We start from the raw sequence: 26,369 nt of genomic DNA on the forward strand, positions 1-26,369 counted from the left end.
GAGGCAACGCGTCGCTTTTAGCGATTGTTTTAGCTTTTACTTTCGCGAAGCGTTTTTCTAGCTTTCCGAAATTGTACATGAGAACACGAGAATTGTATGTGACAATAAAAAAAGAGACTTTAGCAATCGTTGAGATTGCGAATAGCCTGACTGGTTTATTTCCTTTTCATTTTTCTTTCTTGTTCTTCTTTTGTTTTGCTTTTTCCTTTCGTTTCTTTTCCATTGTTTGCACGATAATGTACACGACTATAATGGGTTTTTCTTTTCGTTATCCTTTTGTTACTTCATTGTTTAATTTTCGTAGAAGCTTTAGTCATTTTATAATTACAGTGGGAGAACGGTACTTATTTGATCGGTTATGTTACAGGAATATCGAGGAGGCAAATCGTTTTGAATTATTTAATGCAACACAAGAAGGCATATACCCGTGGAAGTGTGAGGAACAATCGTAAGGGTAATGATAGCAGTAGCGAAGAAGAAAACAGCCCTGAAATAAGTAGTAGAAACCGACAGACGCGCAATGCTAAACAAAGTAGTAGCTATGAAAGGAACAATTATAGCAAATGCAATGAGAATTACTCAAAAGGCAAAAAGAATTATTTAAAATGTGAAGAGAACATCTATGAAAAGGATGAGACGACAGTCTCGTTGAATAGGAGGAGCAGTTTTAAAAGGAACAGAAATCAGCAGGAACGTGGTGACAATGATCATAACAGCCTTGATAGAAACAACGCAAAACGCAGAGGGAATACTCACCGAGAGGCATTCTCACAAGATAATAATTCACAAGATAATAATTCAAAATTTAGCGAAACTTCTACGAGCGCCGAATGGATGGAAGCTTTCGATTCCAACCTGTTTGCGAATCAAATCTGTTGTCCCTATTGCAAAATGACGTTCTCTCGACGAATTCATTTGTCAAAACACCTGAAAAACAATTGTCTTAAGAATCCGGTTGCGAAATGTAACTCAGATTTGATAAATAATCCGTATGTCTGTAAAACGTGTGGTCTTCGTTTTAAAATGCAAAAATTTTTGAATTATCATGCACGACACGTCTGTGGAAGAACCGTTGTCTGTGACATTTGTCATACGGAACTGAAAGGTTCGACTGTGTCGGGAAAACACAAAAAGATTTGCATGCAGAAACAAAAGAAGAGAAGTCTTCGAAACAAGACCGAAAATGAAAACCAATCAACTTTTTCGAATTTAAGTTCTAACTTGAGTGATAAAATTGAATGCTGCGACAGCGATTAACGTATTCCTTTGTTATCTTCTTAGTTCTCGAGTTCTTATTTTTATTTTATAATAAAGCAATAGTAAGTGCTAAATTTCAAAGTATTAGGTCAACGCATCATACTTATTTCTCGATATGTATTATTTTTATAAAATTTACTGATACTTCTTTTACCATTATTATGTTCAAATAAATTTCTCAAGTTGACTTCTCAACTCTACAGATTGTTGCCAAATAGAGTTAAGATCTTATTTTTAATTCGATGAGTCAAAAAACTTTTTTATTATATTATTACTTTTTTATTATATTTTATTATATTATATGTATTAAAATTGTGGCTGTTGTTATTATTTTTACTACTACTACTACTACTGCTATTACTGCTACTATTATTATTTCTTTTCCACAGTTGTATGATTAAATTATACGATGAATTATATGATCTAGCAGATAATATATTTTTCTACCATTGTTATATTTTTCTGATTACTTTTTGATTATTGCTACTTTTTTGAGTATCATCGGAATTATCATTTTCATCATTATTGTGATCATCACTGCTGTAATTATTGTTAGATTGAGTAATAAATTAATTCGCTCGCTTCATACACGAAATAAATAAAATTTATCCAGTCAAATAATAATATTCCATAAATATATATTTGTTATGTATTCTTAGAACGAACTTATTACTCAATCCAATATTATGATCACTAATAAGAAAGATTAATTGTATTTATCATAATATTACGCAAGGTAAGATAATTCACGTTTTGTTATTATTACAGGTATATTTTCATCTAAATTTAATTTCGTGTCGTATCTTTGCAAAGCTTTGTATTTTGCTTATTTCATGTTAATAAAATATTTTTATTTCTAACTTATCTTAATTTATCCCACTATTTTATCTGACGAAATTTTGATAGTTAGGCAAAGAATTATCAGTGCGATTGATTGTTTTTGATTGGTGAACTTCGAGTTGTGTTGGTTCTAAATTCAACTGAAATCAACTAGGCCACCATAAAGAATTTCGAAACATTAGATTTATAAAATTATACGAATGAAAATATTATTCAGCATTGATGTTAATGAAACGGTATGGAACCTGTCTGTGTAAAATAATCTTAATAAATAAATCAAATAACCGAACTCTTGTCATCCATCGTAGAATAGTCTTCAATGAACAAAAATGAATGAAACTTGATATGTGTGTTTAATGTTTGACCATAGTCTCCCTTATCTCCTTTTTTCCCATACAACTATTCCTCTGTTTTATTTTTACGTTCTGCAATTTGTCATTAACGAAACATACAATATGAGAAACGAAATAAAAGTACAACATTGTGCAGAATAGTGCGCAAAATTTGTTGGTTCGATAGAAACAAAGTTGCTTGAAGGCGCACGCGTGCGCTTAGATGCTCAGAGCATGGATAAAAATATATTTCTCTGCAATGTCGTCAGTTCGTTGGTGCCGTTTTGTTTCTATTAATTTGCAACAAAAATTCGATTCTTTTTCTAGATCCAATGTACGGGCAGTTACACTCGCCGTTTGTTCGAGCTGAAATGGTAGCAGGAGGATCAATGCGGACCGAAAGTTATCAGCCTCGAAGAGATTTCGGCAACGATCTGAAGGATGAATCATTTCTCTACATGGAAACTGGTTGTCGTCAAGAGTCTATACCTTCCATTTCCAGGACTCACTGGCCCGACAGTGTCTCTGTTCAAAATTCCGTGCCAAGAAAGAAGTTTTACTGCCCACGATGTAACAGTGGATATACTAGACTTTCGGACATGAAAACACACTGTCATTTCCAATGTGGTAAGGAGCCGCGATATCAGTGTCCATATTGCACGAAGAAGGCGAAATTCTCTTCGAATATGTATGTTCACGTGCGACGAATGCATAAAGACGAAAAGCTACAGATTATCGACTTGTATAAACAATTGTCCAGGGTTCGTTATTAACAATCGAACCGAGACTATTACAACTGTCGGGGGAAGAAAATTGAAAGAAATAAGGAAGGATGGATGAAGACTCGATACATATCTCTTAAGTTTACTTAACAATCCTACTCTATCTTATTCTAGTTGCAATAATTCCTAGTTAATTCCAAATTATTATTATTATTGCCTAACATTTTTTCTGAATGCATAATAATTTCCTTTGATTAGGAGCGAGAATAATGTTAATCCAATTATTTTTTTGTAGAATCGTTTGAAATTGTTGGTTAAGGTTACAACGACGACGCCGCGCCGCTGCCCGAGTTAGTCCGGTATTCTCTAGAAATCGTGCTTCTCTCATAGTGGAAAAAAACAGAAACCGAACGATTTATCGAGAAAATGGCATTTATATTCCAACCATTCATTAAAAATACCTGACGTTCAAAGATGAGTCATGGTCGATTCGTCTTGTTTAATGTTTGTTACCAATCTGCTCTGAATAAAGTACCTTTTAAAAATATCTGTCCTCTGGGATTATTATTATTATTTTTTTATTTTTTTATTGTCTTTTTTTAGCATGGTTGTTGTTGGGAGTCAGTAATATGCCTTCTATTTCTTTCCCATCGTTGGCGAAAACTCGAACGCGATACGCGCGGCGACGTATCGTTACTCGTCGTGATATTCGCGATTTTCGATACGAATAAGAATATATACAAAGCACGCGCTTTGTTACACGAGCCGACGAATGTTTTAGCCTTCTAATTTTTAAATACCAAAAGAAAAAAAAAAAAAAACAAAACCCGCTTCTCCGTTTCTCACCCGTTGTCAAATTGTACTGAATGAATGTGAATTTTTTCAGGTTTCAAACGATTTGCCACGTCAAGAATGTTATTGACCGCGGGACAGCGTGGCAGACTTTACAGAAGTTTCATGCCGAACAGTACGAGGTATCCTTGCAGCAATTGTACGAGTGTGTTCGGCCAGAAACGAAGTCTCCTTACGCACTTGAGATACGAGTGTGGCCAACCACCGCGATTCAAATGTCCGTATTGTGATTTAATCTCGAAGAAGACGTCGAACATACAGAAGCACATACGTCGGAAGCACGAAGGCAACGCGGTCTATGTTCAGGATATCTGTCGGCTACCAAACTTGATGACTAATTTAATTTAAAAACCATCTTTAATATTGCTCTTCTCAACTACTTTTCATTTCACGATATTCTTCTTTAGTCACACTGCGATAGAACGTCTACTAACACGTTATGCTGACAGCTTTTCCTGAAAGTAAGATTTTTTTTTTAATCGTTCGCCATTCTATCGGAACTTGTGGTTGAATTTATGATTCGTACGAAAAAAAGTAAGAAATGTACGAAGATGAAAAGGTTTCTCATGCAATGATCTTTCCTTCTCAGATTTCGTTTTTGTTCCTTTCCTCCTTTCTCTCTTTCTCCTCTGTATTTTTTCCCTTTTCTTCTCGATATATTGCATGACAGCAAGGAGAGAGAGAGAGAGAGAGAGAGAGGAGAAAGAGAAAGAGAGAGAAAGTGAGCGAGTGAGTGAATGAGGTGAATGCATGAATGAATGAATGAATGTGTTGATTTAATAACGAGAGAAAGCAAAGATGATTAACTTCACCAACAAAACTTTTCGGCATTTTTGTTCGCTATGCGTGTGTTGTACTCGACGTTTTGCGTCGAGTGTTTGCAATATATCGTCTGTCATGATTGATATGCACGTATTGTGAATAAAGAGAGTGTTTGAACATTGAATAAAATCTTCTGTCGCCTACTCGAATTACAACCTCGAAACTTCAATTTGACATTGACGAGAAGATTGATATTGAGATATTGTCATTTTAGGCGTGATATCGATGCAATTATTGCATGATTTTCGAGGTTGCGATGGAATGAGAAACATATTTTTCGGCATAACAAGCATTTATGCTTTTAGCTACTAAGACTGTACGAAGGAACGAAGAATGCTTGATAGTACCATAGTTCGTCTGCCGCATTACACGAGTAACTTTCTCAAATGAAAAGAGCAAAAGTTTCTATGTTTCTACGGATCAGTCATTAATAGTCTATCGATGGCTCGCTTGTATGTGATCATCGGTTATAATAATGATCTTGATCGCCGTGTATAAATGGACACGTAAGATGGATGTACCATGGCCAATCGTTTTCAAACTTCACCCGAAGAAGTCGTCTCAGTTTGTCTTGTCGATTAGTATCTCGATCTGTAACGTCTTGCATTTCTCGATTGACCGAGAAACTTACGGTAAATGAATCGATGAAAAGTACATCATTGACCTACTTCTTTTGCAATTTATTTCCTTTGTTCGCAGACGTGTCGTTTCCTTTTGAAGCTCTAATGGACGAACGAAATGCCTCCACGTTCTTCAATTTCCAACACGTTTACAACGTCAAGTTTCCCTGTCCAAATTGCAGCAGCGTTTTCAACCGGAAGAACAACTTGCAGAAGCATCTCAAGTACGAATGCGGCCAGTTGCCGAGGTTCAAGTGTCCTCATTGTGATTATTGCTCGAAGAAAACGTCCAACGTCCGCGCGCACATTCGGACCGTTCACCTTGGCTCCTCTGTATACGTGATCGATCTTAAATCAAGCTATGTCTAATTGTGTTCCGGAATTATGCTTAAACTCTCGAACTTTTAATATCAGTATTAATCCAGAAGTAATGAGAGAGCTAGAAAGAAAACTAGGAATTGAGAGAAAGGAGGGGGGAGAAAGCGGGTGAGAGACAAATGCCTGTATTGTTTTTTTCTGTATTTAGTATACAGTTTCGATATATTTTTGTATTTAGTCGAAATAAAGTTTTCCTTTGTTTGAACGCATACAACGCACTTGAAAAAAAAAAAAAAAAAAAAAGAAAAAAAAAGAGGACTTTGGACACGATAGAGTATCATCGTTCAACTTGCTTGTCACAATATAGTCACTGTTAGTGTTGTATTATTAATTATCCTATCCTTCCTGCGGAAATCCTCTCCATGGATATCGATGTCAAAGTGTTCGAGGCGTCCATAAATGGTACGTGTTCGTTGCTCGAATGCCGACTCTGACGGCTTTCAAATATTTTCTTACAGATCTGGAACATCTGGGTGGCTTCAAGATACCGTACACCGTGATGTCAAGACCGACGGTATTTCTGGACCGGAACAAAGACAGATTTCCCTGTCCAAAGTGTACAAGCACTTTCAACCGGAAGAACAATTTGTACTCACACATAAAATTCGAGTGCGGTCAGCTACCGAGATTCGGTTGTCCGTATTGCGATTACGCATCGAAGAAATCTTCGAATATACGTGCGCATGTACGTCGGAAGCATCACGGGTACAATGTCAACGTTATCAACGTGTCGCGTAATGCGACGTTTGGGACAACAACGGAAGATGAGAACTCTGAGAAGATCGAGCAGATCATTTAACAAACATGTTGTTCGTGATTCTTGCTTGAATTTGTACTTTCGTTCACGCGTTGTACCTGATAATATTCCTCTGTTGCCGTTGAATAGTTGAATTTATCTTGTATATCGTAAAACGATTCGCGTGAATTCACAATTAGAGAAATAAACAAGCCGCTGTTCAATTTTCCAGACATTGCTTTTCTAGACAACTCCTTTTAGAATAAATAAAACAGGACGTGCTTCCTGCGCCGAGACACTGTTTTCGTTGAACAATAAAATATCTGCTGTAATTATCAGCAACGAATATAGAGAAACGATCTTTTATTATTTCATCCTTTTCTTCACAGAAGATGTTGGATCGCGGAAATCGAACATATTGCCTCCTGACGTGTCGTAGACACTCGGGAGCTCGACGACCGAAGAAGGTTTGACGTCAGCTCCAATTCTTATTTTTTTTTTTTTTTTTCCTCTAGTTTCTCTTTGTGTATGTAGGATTCCTGATAGTACAAACGACTCTGACAGGGGCGTCGTGTTCTTGTTTCTGTTCCAGGTATAAATTACTGTGTGTTCACCGGGGTGGCAATGCACTCGCAAAATTTTCTTCTTCAACGACCAACCTGCGGCCTACCTATCGTTTCATCTTTTGATTCCCCGAGAATGCTCGCACGGAAATTCCCCTGTGCCAATTGCACCAGCGTCTTCAGTAGAAAAGGAGGGCTGACCTATCATCAAAAATTTGAATGCGGTCAGAAGCCACGGTTCAATTGCCCGTATTGCAGTTACCGTGCAAAACATATCTCGAATGCTCGTCGGCACGTTCGTAAATGCCATCCAGGAGAAGAAGTGTACACCATAGATCTTTGTCAGTTGCAACAGCACGTTGCTTGAGGTTATGCTCACCGAAGATTCGAAAACTTGCGCGCAGAAAGAGGATACGAAGGAAGGAGGAAGTATCTGGACAAGCGATCGCGAAACATAGAATTTCAATCGATTAGAGGCGATGAACGCGACAAACGAATGCATTATCTTTCATCGATACTCTGTAACATTCTCGATTTGGGTATTATCGTCGCAGCCATCGTTGTCTCAAAAAAAAAAATGGTACTCATTGACGTTCGTGTCAAAAGAAAAGTGTTCAAATCGTATCCCATATCGATTCGGGTCAACAGCTGTTGCGTAAAACTACTGAAACTGATACCAAAAGTATTTGATTTGACACCAAAAAGTATCTGCGGTTATGTCAATAATGGTTGGTCAACAGCTGTTGCGTAAAATTATTGAAACTGATACCAAAAAGTATTTGTGGTTATATCAATAATGGTTGTTTCAAATTTATGTCACAATTTTGCTGATACATCATTTTATTTGCAAAGGACTTTCATAAAAATTTTATTTAGTTATGACAAGGAAGAGAAAAAAAAGAAAAAGAACTGGCAGGGTACGATTCGAACTCGAGTCTTTTCTCATTTTGATATCGGTTTTGCTACGTTAAGTTTGGAATATTTTGGAATTCAACGCGATTTTCTTTCTTTTCTTTTTAGGAGTGCCAAGCATCGTATTGCGTGTTACGCTTTGTCGACAGTAGTCATCGATGAGGAGAAGATTCTCGACAAACTGAATTTGCATATGTACCCATACACGAAGACTATCAGTGGCTATGAAATAGAATTCGCTACCGCGAAAATACGTTGTTTTGTGACTTTTGTTCACTTCGAAACAATCGGACAACAAATACACATTGATTAGTTCGGAATCGTAAATCACAATGTTTCATTTGTCGTATTAATGTTATCTAGCAGTATAAAAAGTGATACATGCACTTATGTTTGTGGCAGCGTAAATTTTGCTTCGACATTGATACAACTATGTTTGCGATAATATTAACCAGATTTTTCACAAATATACAAAGTTAGTGCGATCTTGTTTGTCAATTACGTTTACTAACAAAAAGATATCCACCACCTGTCTTTCCCTTTTGCGTTTGGTTTAATGTAGTTGATGGCCGATTCGACATTGAACAAAATGTTTCCCGAGGTATGTCATCTGCCATCAAACTTGAGGTTACTTATCGAATCGTCCTGAAAATTCTGACGGTTGACCAAATGAACACGATATTTGATGAGATCTTTGTATCATTTTTGTTCCAGAGTATTTGCAACCAGCAGGTTTCTCGTATGCGTCGTTGATCGATAGAAGACGTCGAAGTTATCCGAAAGCCGGTATTTTCACGACAACATATGTCGAGAAGCAAAAGTTCCCTTGTCCGACCTGTTCCAGTGTCTTCAGCCACAAGAATAATCTTTATTATCACTCCAAGTTCGAGTGCGGTCAGTTACCACGATTCAACTGCCCTTACTGTATTTATAGAACGAAACACGTGTCTAACGTGCGTGCTCACGTGCGTAGGAAACATCCTGGTAACAACGTCTACGCTATCGACGTCTGTAAAATTTTGGACTGATAAATATGTTACGTTTGACGTGGTATTTCCAGGACAAATATGACTATGATGACTATGATGATTAGAGCGACAGCGACAACATCAAGAACGATGACGATATTAGCACGTCTGAATATGTCTGAATATGTACGTTTATGTGCACGTGCATACTATGTTTGGAAATGGGTTCTTGTGAAGATGGTTGAATCTACCCATGGATATAACTAATATAATATATATTGCCTGTTGTGTGTGTGTATATTTCTATTCAAAGCAGGCTACAAATTTTGCAAATTTTGCAAATTTTGCAAATTAAATGTTTCCGAGACACGTTTTTATACCCGTGAATCAAGAATAATTCTAGTCTAATTTAAATCTTGCGCGAGTATCAGTGACAGAGTAAAGAATATCGCTTTACTTTTGATCTCAGTTCGCAACAAACATAGCGCGTTATATATATATATATAAAGATGTTTTTAAGTGAAATGTACTTCCCAATGAAACATGTACTGTCAATGCAATGATAAAGTCTGATTTCTACAGAGATCGGTGTTTAACTAGATTCTCTTTAAGAGAATCTTCCGTTCCTCCCTTGCGGTTTTGTCTCTCTCTTTCTTTTTTTTTTTTTTTCGGGAACATTAACAGTTGCGTTTTCTGCTATTGCTTTCTCATTTTCTCTTCTTATTTTTTGCGTTTTTCTCTCTCATCGTTTTGTGTTCAATTTGTAGTTTCATATTAAGAGAGAATCACAATGAACGTAAACAAAGTTTATCGATCTGTGTGAATGTAAACGAGTGAAATTTAATTTCAACGTGTACAACAAATTTTAATAATAATACGAACTAAAAAGTCGCAACCACGTCGATTCAGAGCTATACGTTGCATTCTTTCTCAACGTACCAACAGGCAGCGCTCGTTAACTTGCTGTATATGTCATTTCTAGTAGCGATTGTCAAAGCGATGATACAGGTACATTGGCGAGAAAAGAAGCGACTTTTTGATTGGCAAGTGTTGCGATTGAGTGACTTAGTTGTTAGATGTTTGGATTTGAAACATGTCGAGCTTGTCGAAAGGTCATTTAACAGAATTAACCGTAAGAACGTCTGCATTTTCCAGAGGAGGTACCAAATCCGATCGAGAATTATGGATGGAATCGAGCGGTGGCAAATCGTAAGGTGACTCATCCTCGGGTTCGTCACAAAGTGCTACACATCTGCCCAAAGTGTGGCAGGTCTTTCAACTGGCGATACAATCTGCAACATCATTTGAAGTACGCTTGTGGACAATTGCCGCGATTCAACTGTCCATATTGTGCATATAAGACTAAACACACGTCGAACGTTAGAGCCCATGTGCGTAGAAAGCATCCGGACAGAGAAGTCTACGTTGTTGACTTGATGAGCGTACAGCATTGAATCATGACTAGAGCGCAGTGTATATTCACGTCAAGTTGGGAATCTATTCGATTCGATTTTTAACGGAGCAGTTCGCAGCCGATTGTTGAGTGCGTGCGATAGTCGCGATTTAATCGCCCTTATTTCGTGTATAGAGCAGAATATTCTTCTGATTGTGCGAATTCACTCTGACGACGATTACGTTGTAGATATATATATATATATATATATAAGTACAACTGGTCAATTTCCATGGTTTTTATATAGTGCACTATGTCATTTTGAAAAATGAATGTTACATACCCTTCTTTCGTCTCTCAACGATACGCAGTCATCTTGTCACATCACAATTGATTCGACGAACATTTGCCTCACTTTTGACGAATTGATATTTACAAACTTAATTTTTATCCTTCACAAACGCTTCTTTTACAATTTCCATGTTTCCATGTATTTACAGTATTTCTATGTTTCCATGTTTTACAGTATTTCCACGGGAGAATAATATTTATTGAAACTTTTCCTTTCTCTGTCTCTCTGTTTCTTTTCCCTGTTTCTACGAAGTGTTCTTTGTTTCGCTTTGTTAGAATTGAACTTGATATTTGCAATAGTCAACAGCGATACTGTTGAATAAAGAATTACGAAGCGAAAAGAGTACATTCGTAGAACACAAGTCCAAATCGAGAAGTAATAAAATGTTCTGTTACTTAACTGGAAACGAAAAGTGGACGTCGCCGGAAGTCATTTGGTTGACCTTTTTCTGTTCACAGGTGTTCAATGTCTGGTAGCGCATCGTTCCATCTACGATCACGTTCGAAACGAGCGAAGCGAAAATTATTCTTGCCATAAGTGCGGTAACGTTTTTACGCGAAAAAATAATCTGTACAATCATCTGAAGTTTCAGTGCGGCCAGTTGCCGAGATTTTGTTGTCCGTATTGCCCGTATCGCACGAGGCACTCTTCAAACGTTAGATCTCATATACGTAGAATGCATCCTGACCAGAGGGTGTATGTTCTGGATATTTGCGATAATCAACAGTAGCGATAAGCAACTAGTTCCATTGAATTTCTGAGCGAAAAACTAGAGGACGCTTGGCAAGCCATCATCGGTTTCTTTTTTCATTTCCTCTCCTTCTTTTCTTCGCGGAGGAAGAAAACGGATGGAACGTAATACCGTACATAATAAATCGACTGTATTGAAATTATTGTAAGCAACGGTAACAAGTTTCTGTATTTTTCGATAACATTTGAAGTGGCGCAAGTTTCTTCCTTATACAATTGTGCGACCGTTAAATTTTATATATTGTACATATAGTGTACGTATATTGCGTGCGGTTTGCGAGCATGTCGTTTTCGTCGATGATACAACGTTACTTACGACCTCGCGGCACTAGTCAATGGATATTTGATTGATCGTTTGACTTGTTTGCAAGTTTGTGGTTTTATCGTTAGGCTTTCGATAAGAGGTGGACATTCGGTATCGACTTGTAGGTTTCGTTTCTACGAAAGAAGCGTACGTAAACTCGCAATCAGCCAGACCCGTTTCGTTCCAGATACTATGGGATACGTGTTTGGGATCAACATTGGTATCGGAGACGAACAAGGCCAAAGTATCGGTAAACTCTGGTCTCGATTGCCAAACCAAACCGATTTAGACAATAACTGTAAGACGAAGAAGTTCCCTTGTCCGAACTGTGCCTGTGCCTACAGCCAGAAATACTCGCTGAATCGACATCTGATGTACGAGTGTGGCCAAGAACCTCGGTTCAAATGTCCTTACTGCGAATATCGATACAAGAAATCGGCCAACATTTACGAACACGTGAGAAGAAGACACAAGAATTGTCAGGTATATGCGATCGATGTTCTCAAGATCACGGAAGAGACTTAATAATCTCGTTTCTCGTACATAGATTCAACGATGAATTTCATTGAATTGGCTGTTATTTCTTGTGTTTGTCACAAGACTCGAACGAAATTCGATCCTCGATACGATCTTCGATTTATTTTCTAGATTTTTATACGACGGCACATTTTCCTATCGTTTACGAAATGTACATATGTTTTAGACTATCAATAAAGAGATCGTTGTTTGTACGAAAGCCGGTTGGTCGATTATCACCGTTTAATTTATTTTTCGAACCTTTCCGTGCGATATCAGTCGCAATGCGACTTCTTCCGGCTCTATTCTCCCCTTTTCGCTTCTTTCCATTTTCTGCTCCATTTCGCTTCGCTCTGCTCTCTACTCTACTCTGCTTCTCTCTGCTCCACTTTGCTTCGTGTTCAGTTCTGCACAGTTTTCACTCTGTCCTATCTTACCCTTTCCTTCACACCGCTCTGCTCTGTAGTCCTCGCGTTCCTTATTCCCTCTCGTGGTTGTTAGATACGCGCTGTCGCGCGATTTAACGAAACTCACTTAATTAACGACGATTGTTCACGTTCAGTGATGAATCTTCTTTTCCAGGCGTCGTCTCGCGCTTGGTTTGCGCAACATGGAGACAGCGCAAATCGACCGCCCAACGACCCTCCGCTGCTAATAAAAGGTTCTTCTGCTCTAACGCTTGCGGCAGCTCTTTTACTCACCGCGGCTCTCTAACCAGACATCTGCGTTACGAGTGCCGTCAGAATCCACGTTTCAAATGTCCGTCTTGCGACTTTCGTTCTAGATGGACCTCGGATGTCTATAGGCACGTACGTAGAAGACACGAAGGTAGCGTCGTACGATGCATCGACATCGGTAGAAATTAATGTCGCACAGAGTTGGAAGATGGAAATAGTCCTTGTACTCCACGACTAGATATCTTATAATAAAAGCTTTCCCAATTCTCATTGCCGCGTTGTACCTTCGATTCGGGAAGCGTTCAAGTTGTGGCAGAGTGAGTTATTCTCGTTTTTCAGATGGAAAAAAAAAAAAAAAGAAAGAATCAAACGATCATCTTTTCAGCAATCGAGATAGTCAAGAACATTGCGCCGAACGGAAAGGAAGGTGCAAATTTCCTTGCGGTGCATTAACCTCGATGGGCATCGAAGTTCGATCATGATCGTCACGATTGTGCAGCGATTAGCTCTGCTGAAGCATACCGATTGGAGTACATTGATCGAATCTCCTTTATGCGAATCGAATATAAAAATGGAACACGAACAGCGTTATACGTGCAACAATATGTCTAAAATCTTCTCGTGTTTGTTACGCGTGATTTGCTTCGCTGAATCTCGTCTCGTGGAAGAAGGAGCACGCGGGGATCACTGAGAATGACACAGGATGTTGGTTCAAATATACTCAGTGAACGCAATTTGAACTTGCAACGATCAACACGATTGACCGTGAGTATTTTTTTCTGCTTTCAGATTCACGATGTTATACGAACGTTTGCTACAAGCAACGAGTACGGCACAGCGACACGAATTACAAGAAACATCCCTGCCCGAATTGTCCGAGCGTTTTTACTTGGAGATGCACGTTGAAGAGGCATTTACGCAACGAATGCGGGCAGGAACCGCGTTTCAAATGTCCCTATTGCGCGTACCGTGTCAAATGGAAGGCCAACATATGCAAACACATCAAGAGAATTCACAAGAATTGCAGCGTCTATGTTTTGGACGTTTGGAGAACCGATTAGCTCTCTCTCTCTCTCTCTCTCTCTCTCTCTCTCTCTCTCTTTTTACTCCTTGCAATTCCTACTAATTTTATCAACCGAACCATACTTTATCTTCGTGGTAATTGATCGATTCTTTTCAATAAATTAAATGTAACACGACTCAAAGAATGTTGCGTTCTTTTTGCGCATACTCCAAATACTCGAAACGGCACCGACAATGAATAACAAACGAGCAAACAACCGAGCCATCGTTATGAGAAAATTCCGTCTGTTCGTTTGTTTCAGGTTCCGAGCGAAATTGGTGGCCACGCAGAGAAACTGGCAGATCGACGAAATGCAGATCGACGAAAGTGCGGAATACGATTTTCATTTGTCCAAGTCCGAATTGCAACAAGTCGTTTAATTGGAAGGGGAACTTGAATAGACACCTGAGATACGAGTGTGGCCTCCAGCCGCGCTTTAAGTGCCCGTACTGCAAATATTGTTGCAAAGTTAAGGGCGATGTGAGCAAGCATATATTGAGAAAGCATCACGATTTGGCCGTTTACGTGGTTGATTTGTTCACCGCTTCGTCTTCGCGTTAGACGAGATCGACGCAAATGCGGCATACGATTTTCACTTGTCCAAGTCCGAATTGCAACAAGTCGTTTAATTGGAAGGGGAACTTGAATAGACACCTGAGATCTTCAGCCGCGCTTTAAGTGTTCTATACTGCAAATATTGTTGCAGAGTTAAAGACGATGCGAGCAAGCATATATTGAGAATACGTCACGATTTTCACCGTTTACGTGAGATCGGCGCAAGTCGGTCAAAAAATATTTTGTATTTTCATTCGAATAAAGTATAATTTGTCATTTTCAAATAACGTGCCAATTTTTACAAAGACAAGATGTTAACATGATCCACATAATTCGATCATGGGTAAGCTTTGAACGTTGGCAGCCTTTTGCAGCAACGTTGCTGTAACGTTCTTCTTTTTTTTCTTTTGATTACAGGCTTTGACAATACAGGTAATTACAGGTGTAATGCATTAATTATGCACGCGGTTTTTTTTTTTTTTTCACTCGATGACGGACATTGAAATACTTACCGATACAATCATCGTTCATCGTCGTCAGATGAAATTGAATCGGATCGGATATAGGATCGTTTGCTTGATTTTTTTCTCGCACGTTTATTGCACATATTTTCGGTGCCACTTGCCCAAGACGTATTTGATCGCGAACGATTCGTTCTTTTTCAGGGCACAAAGGATCCACGTCGTGGATGGGCTATCGGTGCAGCAATTGGAAGCCTAGTAAATACGCCTGTCCGAATCCAAACTGTCGAAGCGTATTCACTTGGAAGAGGAACTTGACCATTCATTTGCGTTACCAATGCGGCCAGAATCCGAGATTCAAGTGTCCTTATTGCGACTACGTGTGCAAGGTGAAGGCCGATATACGGAAGCACATCAAGATCAAGCATAAGAACAACGACGTCTACGTGATTGATATCTTTCAATCGTGGCGAGTTGTTCGATAAAATCGTTTGCTACAGACAGCAAGCAATACCGAGAAAAACCAGCGTCGCGTTTCGAAATTAACGAAAGAGATGCGCGCGGTCTTGTGGATGGAAATTAACCAAGGATGTGCGGGGTTCGGACAAAAACGACGTCTTTGTTTCCCTTTCTTCGCCTGCGATAACAACAGACCATCGTAAAAATTGTCCGTAAAAATGATCGAGGTTTGGTTCTTGTCGACGCTTCGCATGCAATCGCGCCTTTTCCTTTGTCCTCTGGCTTCAGGGTTTCGCATCAACATACACATACATCGGCTATACACAGGTATACTAACAACGAACCAAAGTTTTGACATGGTTCGGCATCACGTTCCTCTGTGTCTCTCTCTCCCGCGTTTTCCATCCGTTGTCACCGAAACTCTTTACTGTCGCGGCGAACTTTTAGAAACGGAGAACGGAGCCGATGAATTCGAGTTGGTTGACCCTAACGTTTCAATTTTTTTCCTTCTAGGTACTGGCGTTCGCGTCGTCGTACAGACGCGAATCGAAAATTCGGATGCATTTACCAATTCCAAGACAAAGAGGTTTCCATGCCCGAATTGCACGAGTGCCTTCGGCCAAAAACCGAGTCTGACCAGACATTTGCGATACGAGTGCAGACAAGAGCCACGATTTCAGTGTCCCTACTGTCAGCAACGAAGTAAAAAGACGTCGGACATTTACGCGCATATCAGAAGGAAACATGCGAATTTGAAAGTTTTCGTTATCGATATTCACGGATCGATCGCGCACAGCTCGTTCAACTCGTTCAAAATAGATCGGCTTTGAACCAAGCTTCGCCGAATTTCATACTTACGAATTTACTTACGATTAACGTTTGTTCAACGTTTTCTCATGACGGCCTCGGCCTTCGTTGTCTGATACGATTCGAACGAAGTTAAAGTCTTCTGAACTTGAATCTGTATGAATGACGTACGTAATGTGCGTAATGGGAGTAAAATAATTGTGGTTAAATAAATTCAATAAAATTTTATTTATCTCGATGTTATTCATCGCGTATATTCATTTCTCAACCACGTGTTCCAGCATTTTGCGCTCAATGTACTTTCGTGTTTCTCCGATGCGTAGCGGTTGTTTGTTTCAGGTCACTTTAGCGAGCGACATGGCCAACGGGAATTTGCAAACGTTTGCGGTTAAAATCGTTCGGTGATTTTTTTTTTTTTTTTTTTTCATAGAACGGGTTCTAGGTGTCTTCGATGTCAATGATTCGATTCGAGTTATTAAACTTTCAACACGTTGTTGCCGCCGCGTCGTCTTTTCCCTCCTCCTGCTCCTCTTTTTCGCTCCTCTTTGTCGGCGTCAAATAGCTGGTTGTGTTGCATACATGAATTCTGTCATTGACGATCTACGCGACTTGACTAGCTCGTTGATTGTGCGCGAGAATGTTGCTGCGTTTTCTGTTTCAGTTAGTCTTGGTTTCGGCAGCTGGTGGAACAAGTCGAAGAAATTCTGCTGTCCTAATTGCCCAAGCGGATTCACTAGAGAAACGAATCTTCGAAGGCACGTGCGATATGGATGCGGGCAAGGGCCAAGGTTCAAGTGTCCCTACTGCGAGATGCATTCGAAAGAGATCTCGAACGTGTATAGACACATTAGGACCAAGCATCGAGGAATGTGCGTCTTTCTCATCGACATCGCTACCAACAGACAATTTTATGCGCGAAAGAATTGATCCGATGTCTAGATGCGACGCGGAGGGAAGTCCTGTGCGCACGGAATGATCCAGTTGAATGAACAAACACGGAAGTTAGGGGGATATTTTTCAAATCGTGCGATAAACAGCGTTATTTTGAACAGTATCAAAGAAAATTCGCCTCTTTCATTTGGATGGCCTAGTAAATCCAAATATTTCGGACAATTTCCACGGGGATATTCACGAACAACGGGAATATCCGTTTGTAAGCTCGAGTAGTATGTCTACAATAAATGTTCATTTGTTTGATAAATCGAAAGTTTTTCGATTTTCTAAAATTTTAATTACGCCAATCGAAGCAAAAGAATATTGCTCTAGGTCTTCTGTTTGTTTATCTATTCTTCTCTTTCTCTCTCTCTCTCTCTTTCTCTCCATCTCCCTTGTCCCTTTCTCTCTCTCTCTCTTTCTCTTTCTGTCTCCTTATTGTTTCTTTGATTTCCTCGTTCCTTTTTTCATGTCTCTCACAATCGACGACGATATTACGTCGATTAAAGGAAATACGTTTCATCGCGTCCTCTCTGCTTATGATTTCAGGGGTGATGTATTTGCCGGAATCGTCGACTTTTCATTATCGTATGGATCAGTATCTGCAAATGGAACCGCAACAACAGCGTTATTGCCGGCTAGGAAAGAAACACGGAAGCAACGATAACAATAGGTTAGTCTGATCTGTTGTCTCGTACGCGGTTTTTACGTACGTTTCGAGTACGTTTCTCTAGCGTTCGAGTTCGCGAGCATGACCGATGATTCGCCGATTTCAATATAATGTTACGATGATGCATCAGGTATAATTGTCCAAAGTGCGAGAGGACTTACCGACACTTACATCATATGTTACGCCACTATAAGTTCGAGTGTGGCAGCCCGCCGAGGTTTCAGTGTCCCTATTGCGAAATGAGGAGCAAACAGTCTAACAACGTTTACAAACATATACGTCTCAAGCATCCCGGATTGAAGCTCGAAGTCGTTGTACTTCAGTACGAACAACAATGAACAACTTCTTCTGTTTCTTCTTCTTTTGACTAATAACATTTGATAATAAAGAATGTGATTGATAAAGAAATCATTAACGTTTAATAACGATAATAAAGAGTGTGGTTGATAAAGAAATTACAAACGTTTAATAACGATAATAAAGAGTGTGGTTGATAAAGAAATGACAAACGTTTTGCGTAGTTCACCACTATCCTTCAATTCCCGCGTTGAAAGATACTTCGTCCAGTTCTCAGGAGGTGTAACGATTAACGCGTGCAATTAATTTGCAGGTAGAGAATCGGCGAGTGTCAAGGACGTCCGACATTGAAGAAAACCGCAACGACAGTGGCTTGCCTCTCGAATCATCGTCGCGTTATCTTGCGAATTCTTTGATTAATTTTCTTCTCGTGCATACAGCTTGAAGATGTCTGCAATCGCTTTACTTGTTTGTCTATAATTTGACGAAGAAATTGAACGTAACGATGACGCGCGTATGTGTGTGTGAGCCTGGAAGCACAATGATCCGAACCTCTTCGGATACAGTGGCCCGTGAAAGTATTCAAACGCTTGCTGCAGAAGGATTTTTATACACGTACATATCATCCTTGTTGTATGAAACAATACGAAATTTCATTAACGCTGTGACGATTTTTATGATTATGTTGATAAAATTTGAAACTAATCTGAAAATGCATACAGAATGCGCCATCTAAGTTTGCCACTTCAAATATCTCTATTACTTTTAGAGATATGAAGAAATTTTTCATATTTTCAAATTTAAAAAATTATTAACGAAAGTTATTCGGTGCAGGTGAAGCCATAACGTAGCAGTAATATTTTTTTTTTTTTTTTTTTTTGGTAAGTGGAGGAATCTAGGAGATTTCGAGGTCACCTTTACTCTTTTAAATGGAATGATATGTTACACGAAAGACAAGAACAAGTTATAAACACATGAATATTGTCTTTCGTCGTACATGTAATAAATTTTACAAAATTAAAGTTGAAAACTTCTCGACATACGCAGGTTAATATTTCTTTTATGGAGAATTTTATGTATATTTATATGTTTGACAATTTTCTATGAAATGTATGTGCAATATATATAATTTCTACAGGGTGTCCTATCTAAATTTGCTACCTCAAATATCTCCGTTGAGAAAATTTTGTTAACAAATTATTTTATGTTATTCAGTACAGAGAGAACCATAACATATGGTGGTGATGATTTTTAAGTAAAGGTAGGTCGAGGATTTGAAGGTCATCTTCACCCCTTTAAATGAAATGATGTTTTTTCATTTATTAATCCGGAGATGCTTGGATGTTCCACTTGCTTAGTAAAGAAATCAACAGACTGAGAGAGTGGAGGTCATGCACGGCGAGGAAATATCAATGTGTGTGGAGAGATCGATGTGTGAAGAGATTAATGCAGTGAGGAAAATGAGCGCTAGTGATCAAGAAAGTAGGGGCAAGGGCTCGCGGACCACCTCTGAATTAATGAATGAAAAAACACACCCCTTTACTTAAAAAAAAAAAAAAAAAAAAAAAGGATCAATACATGTTATGGTTCCCTTTCTACCGAGTAACTTTTGTTAATAAAATTTTTTCGACGGAGATATTTGAGGTGACAGATTTAGATAATAATAATAATATATATATATATATATATATATATATATATATTGCTGATAAATAAATCCTATTGTATGAATATTGAGGCTTACGACTTTAAATACTATTGCAATCCCCACGAGACACTTATATTTGTATCGTATATCTGGTAATTTCTGTATGTCTGTTTTTGTCTTGTATTTGTTTCAAATTTTCTTTCTTATAATCATGACAAAATGTTAATAAAATGTCAATGAATGTTTTATAACACGGATGATAGATGTATTCATGAGAAGCTTCTACAAGTGATCGAACACTTTCGTGAGCAATCGTAGAAATTGTTTCATTCATCTTGTATCTTCTTCTTCTTCTTCACCAACGATCCTTTGCACATACGGACTTAACACTTCGAAAGTTTTCACTCGAGGAATCGGACAGAAAAAGCGTGGAAAAGAAAAGAAAAGCAACTTATTCGATTTTGAGGAGCGAGGTTCCCAAAAAATTCCAACTAACCGATCTGTTCCGTTTTTGTTTTCAGCTTTTCTGCAAATGTTGCCGCTACCTTGGATCGAGGACAAATATCTGGAACGAAGCTCGAGAAAGAGTAAAACCCGATTCCCTTGCCCACGTTGTCGAAAGAGTTACACGACCAAGAGCGCGGTGACGGCCCACTTCAAGTATGATTGCGGCAAACCGCCGCGTTTCGAGTGTCCTTATTGTGGCAAGTTAAGCAAGAAAAAGTTCAACATCCAGGATCACATACGGCACAAGCACCCATCCAAGCCTGTCATCTGCAACACGTTGTTTTAGGACCATCGTTTGTTTTCCTGTGTCCAATGTGCGACGTATTACGGGTTTCTCGGAACTATATCGATGCGAACACATCGTTGGTCAACGACGGTCCGTATACATCTTTATGGCCCCATTTTATGTCACTTCTTCGTAAACGTTAATTAATTCTTGACTCAAGATGATGGATTATTTTCAATCCACTTGTTTTTCCTCGAATGTTGCTCGAATCGTTCAAATTTTTCGAATTTTATTCGAATCACGACGATACCACCAGTGGTTAACTAAATCGGAAGTGCAACTGTGAAAAATGTGTCGTTTTGTATCTGAGCCAACCAAGTTAGTCGTGTGTAAGCTCGGCCGATTTGTCAGAAAGACGTCTGAAAGTTTGAAAAGAATAAAGAATCTTTTTTGTGGGAAAAGCAAGAACAAAACGTGTTCGGTGTATTCTGCGATCAGAAACTTAAAAAAAAANAAAAAAAAAAAAAAAAAAAAAAAAAAAAAAAAAGAGTGACATCGGCTTTGATATTGTTCGCATTGGTCGATGTACTCTATTCCCACGCTAATATCCTGTTTTGCATGATCTCCTGTGTTTCCTCTCGTTTTTTGCGTCTCGATTGTAAGGCGATGTTCGAGAAAGCTCTCCGCAAGAATCAGGGCTGATTTACGATCTTTACCGTGATACGATGTTTTGTAGGTGACCGACTCGACGATCTTCGTGTCGCGCATTCGAGGAAGTTCGCGAGGAAACGGGACACGCTGTACAACGCGTTCACCGGGAAATTTCACTGTCCCAACTGTAACAACGGCTATGGCAGGCGGGACACTATGTTGGGTCACTTTAGGTACGAATGCGGCAAGGCGCCGAGGTACAAGTGTCCTTACTGCACCTTGTGCAGCAAGAAGACATCCAACGTTTATCAACATATCAGGTGTATGCACCCAAAGGAACCTGTCACCCTCGTTAAGCTCTATTAAACCGTTGTCCGTGCGTTCTTTCGTCAAGATCAACAATCTGAATCGATTGAAGTTGGATCGGAGCATTAAAAAAAAAAAAAAAAAAAAGTGTCAGAATCAAATCGATATTCTTTCATTATCACGCCACTATCTCTCTGTTTCCTTCGAACAACGTCGAGTCAAACGCACGATGAGAAATCATGCTGTTCGATCATCGACCTTAGACGACCTTAGATGTTTTTTCAATTGTCGCTCGAACGAATAAAACTGCTAAAGAAGAACGTGTTCGTTTCTTCTAGTATGATCTCGCCATAACATTTCCTCTCGTGTATTTAGCAACGACGAAGCAACAACGACTACCCTACAACATTTTCGTCGAGATTCACTTGGTGTTCGACGAATCGTTCTTGCGATTAACGAGCTGTTTGATTTGTTTCGTTTCAGATGTCTCACGGTGGCAACCGAAGCGAACAAGAGGTTCGTTCGTTCGTTCGTGTTTTTATGTTTGCGACAAAAGGATCGCAACATTACGATGTAATCACGAAGAAGACGGTCATCGTCGTGTGTGGCTATCGAGTTACGCCCGTTTTTAACTATACCACGCAGAAGAATTCATCTTAGCCTCGAAATTGTGACGAACCATAACTTTGGTTTTTCGGTCAGTGGAAATTTCGTTCCGGACTTTCGGTTGGATGTTCACCAGCGAACACGCGCAGTACCAGGGATCACGTGTTACTCGTTACAACGGAAGCAAAACTGATTTAAAACTCGCGACTCGTAGTTTGGATATCCTCGTTGACATTGGACGTGTTGTCTTTCTCTCTCTTCCCTGAAGGTGACGAGTGTCAAACGCTAGAATACTTGAGCACAGATCCAAATACTTGTCGTTGAGACGACACGTATGAGTTCGATCGTCGATCGCACGAAGAGGAAGACCGAACCCGGAACGCACGACTACCAAATGTGTAGATGGCACGCGTATTGCGACTCTCTAAACGATGGAGCCTATGTATTCCTGTTAATAAATGAAAACATCTAGGACATACAACGAGCATACATAACCAAGCTTATCTCTCCTTTGGAAGGAACACACGCTTGCATTATCCTTCCGTTTCCTTTAAAAGATCGCGAGACAAAACGACGGGCTCGTCTCCCCATCTTTCCCCCCTGCGAGAAATCCATCGAGCTCGAATTGAATTTTCGATTCGATGGTTCGCAAGTTATATTTAGTTCTCGTCACCCGTTACCATTGGTTGAACGTGTCAGAGGAGATAACGATTTTGCTGCTTTCACGTTTCTCTAACGGTCCATTCTCGTCTCTTTTTCTGCTTACAGATTTCAGGCCAATTGTCTTGGGAAAGTTCCACGGTGTCGTTCGAAATTCTCGGCACATGCTGAGGCTACAGACGTCCCTTAACCGGCGCGGGTTTCCATGTCCAAGATGCGCCCGTACCTTTCACACGTCTGGCGGCATGAGTCGCCACTACAGGCTCGAATGCGTCGACCTGCCGCGTTTCAAGTGCCCGCACTGCGATATGCGCAGCAAGTATACTCAGGCTGTGTACAGGCACATTAGGGCCAAGCATCACAATATGGAGCTAAGGTTTGTCAAGCTTTACTGAATTCTTCCGGCTGCCGGCTGCGACACATCTTGCTTCAATTTCGAATCGTCGACTCGACCGAACCATCTCCTATTTATATCGAATGTACCGATCATTGGGGAAGACTCACCGTACGTACACACCTTCCCTGTTATCCGTGTTTCCTATGCGTGTGCGCTTTTCCGCTTTACAGCGGGAGAACACGATTCGACGTTGCAACGCGTGCAATTTCATCTTTCACGAGCTACATCGGAATTCTTCAGAAGGAAGGAATGATAACCGAACGGGAGCGAATGACTCATTGCTTAAAGCAAGTTATTAGAGGAAAACGTAGGAAATTGTATTATTTTAATCGATCCTAACGAGAGTTTCAAACAGCGTAGAATACATGTTTCAGGGGTCATTTTAATTCTACCGAACACGCTAGAAGTAACAAAGTAACCATCGACGAAGGCGAATAAAAACCAGCAATGTATATTTGCGAACAAAACAATATTGTTGTTAATATTATTATAACTGCTATTATTAATTATCATTATCCCTTATTATCATTATCATCATCCCTGCCTGTAACAGGCAAAAATTTTCGATTATCGGTACCAGGATTTTCGTAATATAACGTCGTTGTATCGTTGTGTAACAAAAATTGCGTATTGTAAAATTGGGCGGGTGCCCTTCAACGTAAGCATATTTCTCATAATCTTTGTATGTTTTGTCTATAGTTTATTCTCGAAGAACCAAGAAGCATTTTTACGTAACGTACATACCAAAGGAATTACGCGAATAAGTTAATGTACGAACTATGACTAGTTTGAATCAAGAGAATATGCAGACGCAAAGAGGAAAAGAAGAAATAAGAAAACAAAGGAAAAAGAAAAGAAAAGAAAAAAGAAAAACATGCCCAAAGACAACTGTTTTTTTTTTTTTTTTTTTTTTNTTTTTTGGTATGTTTTACGTATGTTTCTTTTTCTGTGTACCTTTATTTTTGTTCGTTTTTAATATTTTCTAAGCTCTTGCTCCGATTCCGTTTTAATAATTTTCATTTTCCTTTCCAGCGTAGCCATTTGAAAGTTTTGTCCAATTGAAAGTCTTATCACTTTCTATGTCTTGTACGCTCGATTTACAAGTTTCTGCGCTTTTGCTTTATTTGTTCGATCTGAGCATGTGTACACACGGTCGTGTATACATAGATCGCGATATAATTGATTTTCTTTCGCGAAACTGTTTTAGTAACGGATACGTACAGTAAAGAGCCGTACAATGAAAAATTGTCGACAATTTAAACTGTTACAACTTTGTAAAAGGAAGTCGTACAACAAACCGCTTGGTTTCATTTCATTTTAAAGCTGAAGATTTCCATTCTCACAATCTTGAGATGATTTTGGATCATGAATGCGGGAAGTTAAGATGCTTTTTTTTTCTGGAAAATTGTAAACATTCAAACGCCCCTAAAAACATTAAAAACTTGATCCGCCATAATCTTAGAAATTGAAATTTTCTCGGAAAATTTGGTGTACGATTTTCTTTTTGCTATTTTATTAAATTTCGAATATTAAGTTTGCAACTATCCTAACAACGAAATGTTAGGATTTCTTGAATTTTTGTCGTTTAAAGTTCAATAAAATGTTGAAAAAAAGAATCGGATAGTAAGGATTCGTTTTGAGGAGGAAACTTCACTTTTCGAAATGATGGTGGATCTACTCAAGTAGAAAATGTTTCAATGTTTTTAGAAACGTTTCTCACTCGATCTAAAACTCAAGATTGCGAATGTTTCAAGTTTTCAAATGAGGCTACTCAAGTTTTCAACTTTTACAGAGTTGCAGCAGTGTCGATTTGTCGATAATGTTTCATTGTCATTGGCTCGGTTAACCTTTTCACTGTATGCATACATACTTTGAATGGATATTTACTTATATTTATTAGAATAAAACAAAATGCGCACACGAGAAAGAGGGAGAGTCCGTGTGTATGTGTGTGTATGTGTGAGAAAGAGAGAGAGAAGGGGGGGGGATGAAAGAAAGAGGAGAGATTGAAAGACGTTAATCGTACGACGAAATATTCAAACGTTGATATGAAATCCTACTTGCAGGTAGGCAATCAGGAAATCGTCACGGTTGGTTCAACTGTCCTCGTTGCACTCACACTTTCCTGTCGAAAGACTGTATGATGCGTCACTACCAGGGCCATTGCGACCTCCTCGAGGTTTGTTACCGTTGTACATACTGCGATTACGGGTCGAAATATAGCTCGAACATCTACAAGCACGTGCGAAGAGTTCACAAACAGCTGCCGTTGTTTAAACCGCATCGGCTACTTCCAATGTTAACCAATGAGAAGGAGAGGCTCTCGCTCTCGGGCAGCAGCAGTTAGAGAAAAATGAGAGAAGAAATCGACTGGCTCTTAATCAGGAGATATCAACGGACGGATCAGATATTAATCGGGACGCCGTGCTGCGGCGTTTTCACCAAAGAATACTTCCCTTTTCTACTATAGATTTTTGTAATCTATTCTCTCTTTTGTTATCGATCCATTAATAAAACTCATTTGTTTTGTTCGTTCATCGGAGGCGTATTGATTATTGAACGTAATTTGACGTTTGATTACATTTACGTTCACCTAGAAACGCGCGTTCACCCAGAAAACGGAAAGGGATCTTTCGAAACGGTCGGAAAGTATCCATCCAGCTGCCTTGCAGTTTCGTGACCGAAATTCGTATTCTCTGAAAACAACACCCGCGCTAACTGTGGAGATCAGGCATACTGATACGGCCTATGATTTGCTTGTCTTTTGCAGGGTACGTTAAGGAGCCGTGGCCTGGACAAACGGAGCAAGTTCAGAGATACTTTTGTCCGAGATGTTGCGGCTCGTTTAGTAAGAAGGCGAATATGCTGACACATTTTAGATACGAATGCGGCAAGGAACCACGGTTTCAGTGTCCATACTGTGGTAAAAGAGACAGGAAATCTTCGAATACCTACAGGCACATCAGGACGTATCATAAGGATAGTAGAATACAAGCGTACAAGCTCTATTGAATCGGGATGCCGAGGAAGCAAGGGAGGATGGAGATATGAAAGGAAGGAAGGAAGGAAGGAAGGAAGGAAGGATAAAAAAGCATGGGATATGAAATGTGGAAGAGACAGGACGCGTAC

The 26,369-nt window shown here is 39.3% G+C and overlaps 1 protein-coding gene across 44 annotated transcripts in view; it reads left to right on the top strand.

Annotated features, from left to right (window-relative positions):
• Positions 1-26,369, top strand: part of LOC122537771 (longitudinals lacking protein-like) — a 75,138-nt gene that overhangs the window by 40,030 nt on the left and 8,739 nt on the right. For 2 of the 44 annotated variants that reach the window (XM_043671271.1, XM_043671272.1), the window contains exon 7: positions 368-1,354. The exons of 8 other annotated variants lie outside the window; for them this stretch is intronic. In XM_043671271.1, coding sequence (XP_043527206.1) covers positions 368-1,257 — 890 coding nt within the window. In that variant the 3' untranslated portion in view covers positions 1,258-1,354. Of the gene's footprint in view, positions 1-367; positions 1,362-2,756; positions 3,057-3,446; positions 3,699-4,037; positions 4,503-5,524; positions 6,045-6,281; positions 6,825-7,151; positions 7,662-8,142; positions 8,560-8,748; positions 8,929-10,157; positions 10,491-11,205; positions 11,493-12,899; positions 13,127-13,783; positions 14,071-14,319; positions 15,095-15,277; positions 15,574-16,045; positions 16,568-17,162; positions 17,174-17,821; positions 17,946-18,072; positions 18,351-19,060; positions 19,068-20,408; positions 20,821-21,356; positions 21,594-22,060; positions 22,225-22,951; positions 23,220-25,306; positions 25,603-26,010; positions 26,301-26,369 lie in introns of those variants that run through there. 34 more of the 44 variants (XR_006308684.1, XM_043671275.1, XM_043671313.1 and 31 more) reach the window with 34 other exon arrangements.

Source organism: Frieseomelitta varia, unplaced genomic scaffold (assembly GCF_011392965.1).
Source record: "Frieseomelitta varia isolate USP_RPSP 00005682 unplaced genomic scaffold, Fvar_1.2 scaffold_930, whole genome shotgun sequence".
Taxonomy (NCBI): Eukaryota; Metazoa; Arthropoda; class Insecta; order Hymenoptera; family Apidae; genus Frieseomelitta; species Frieseomelitta varia.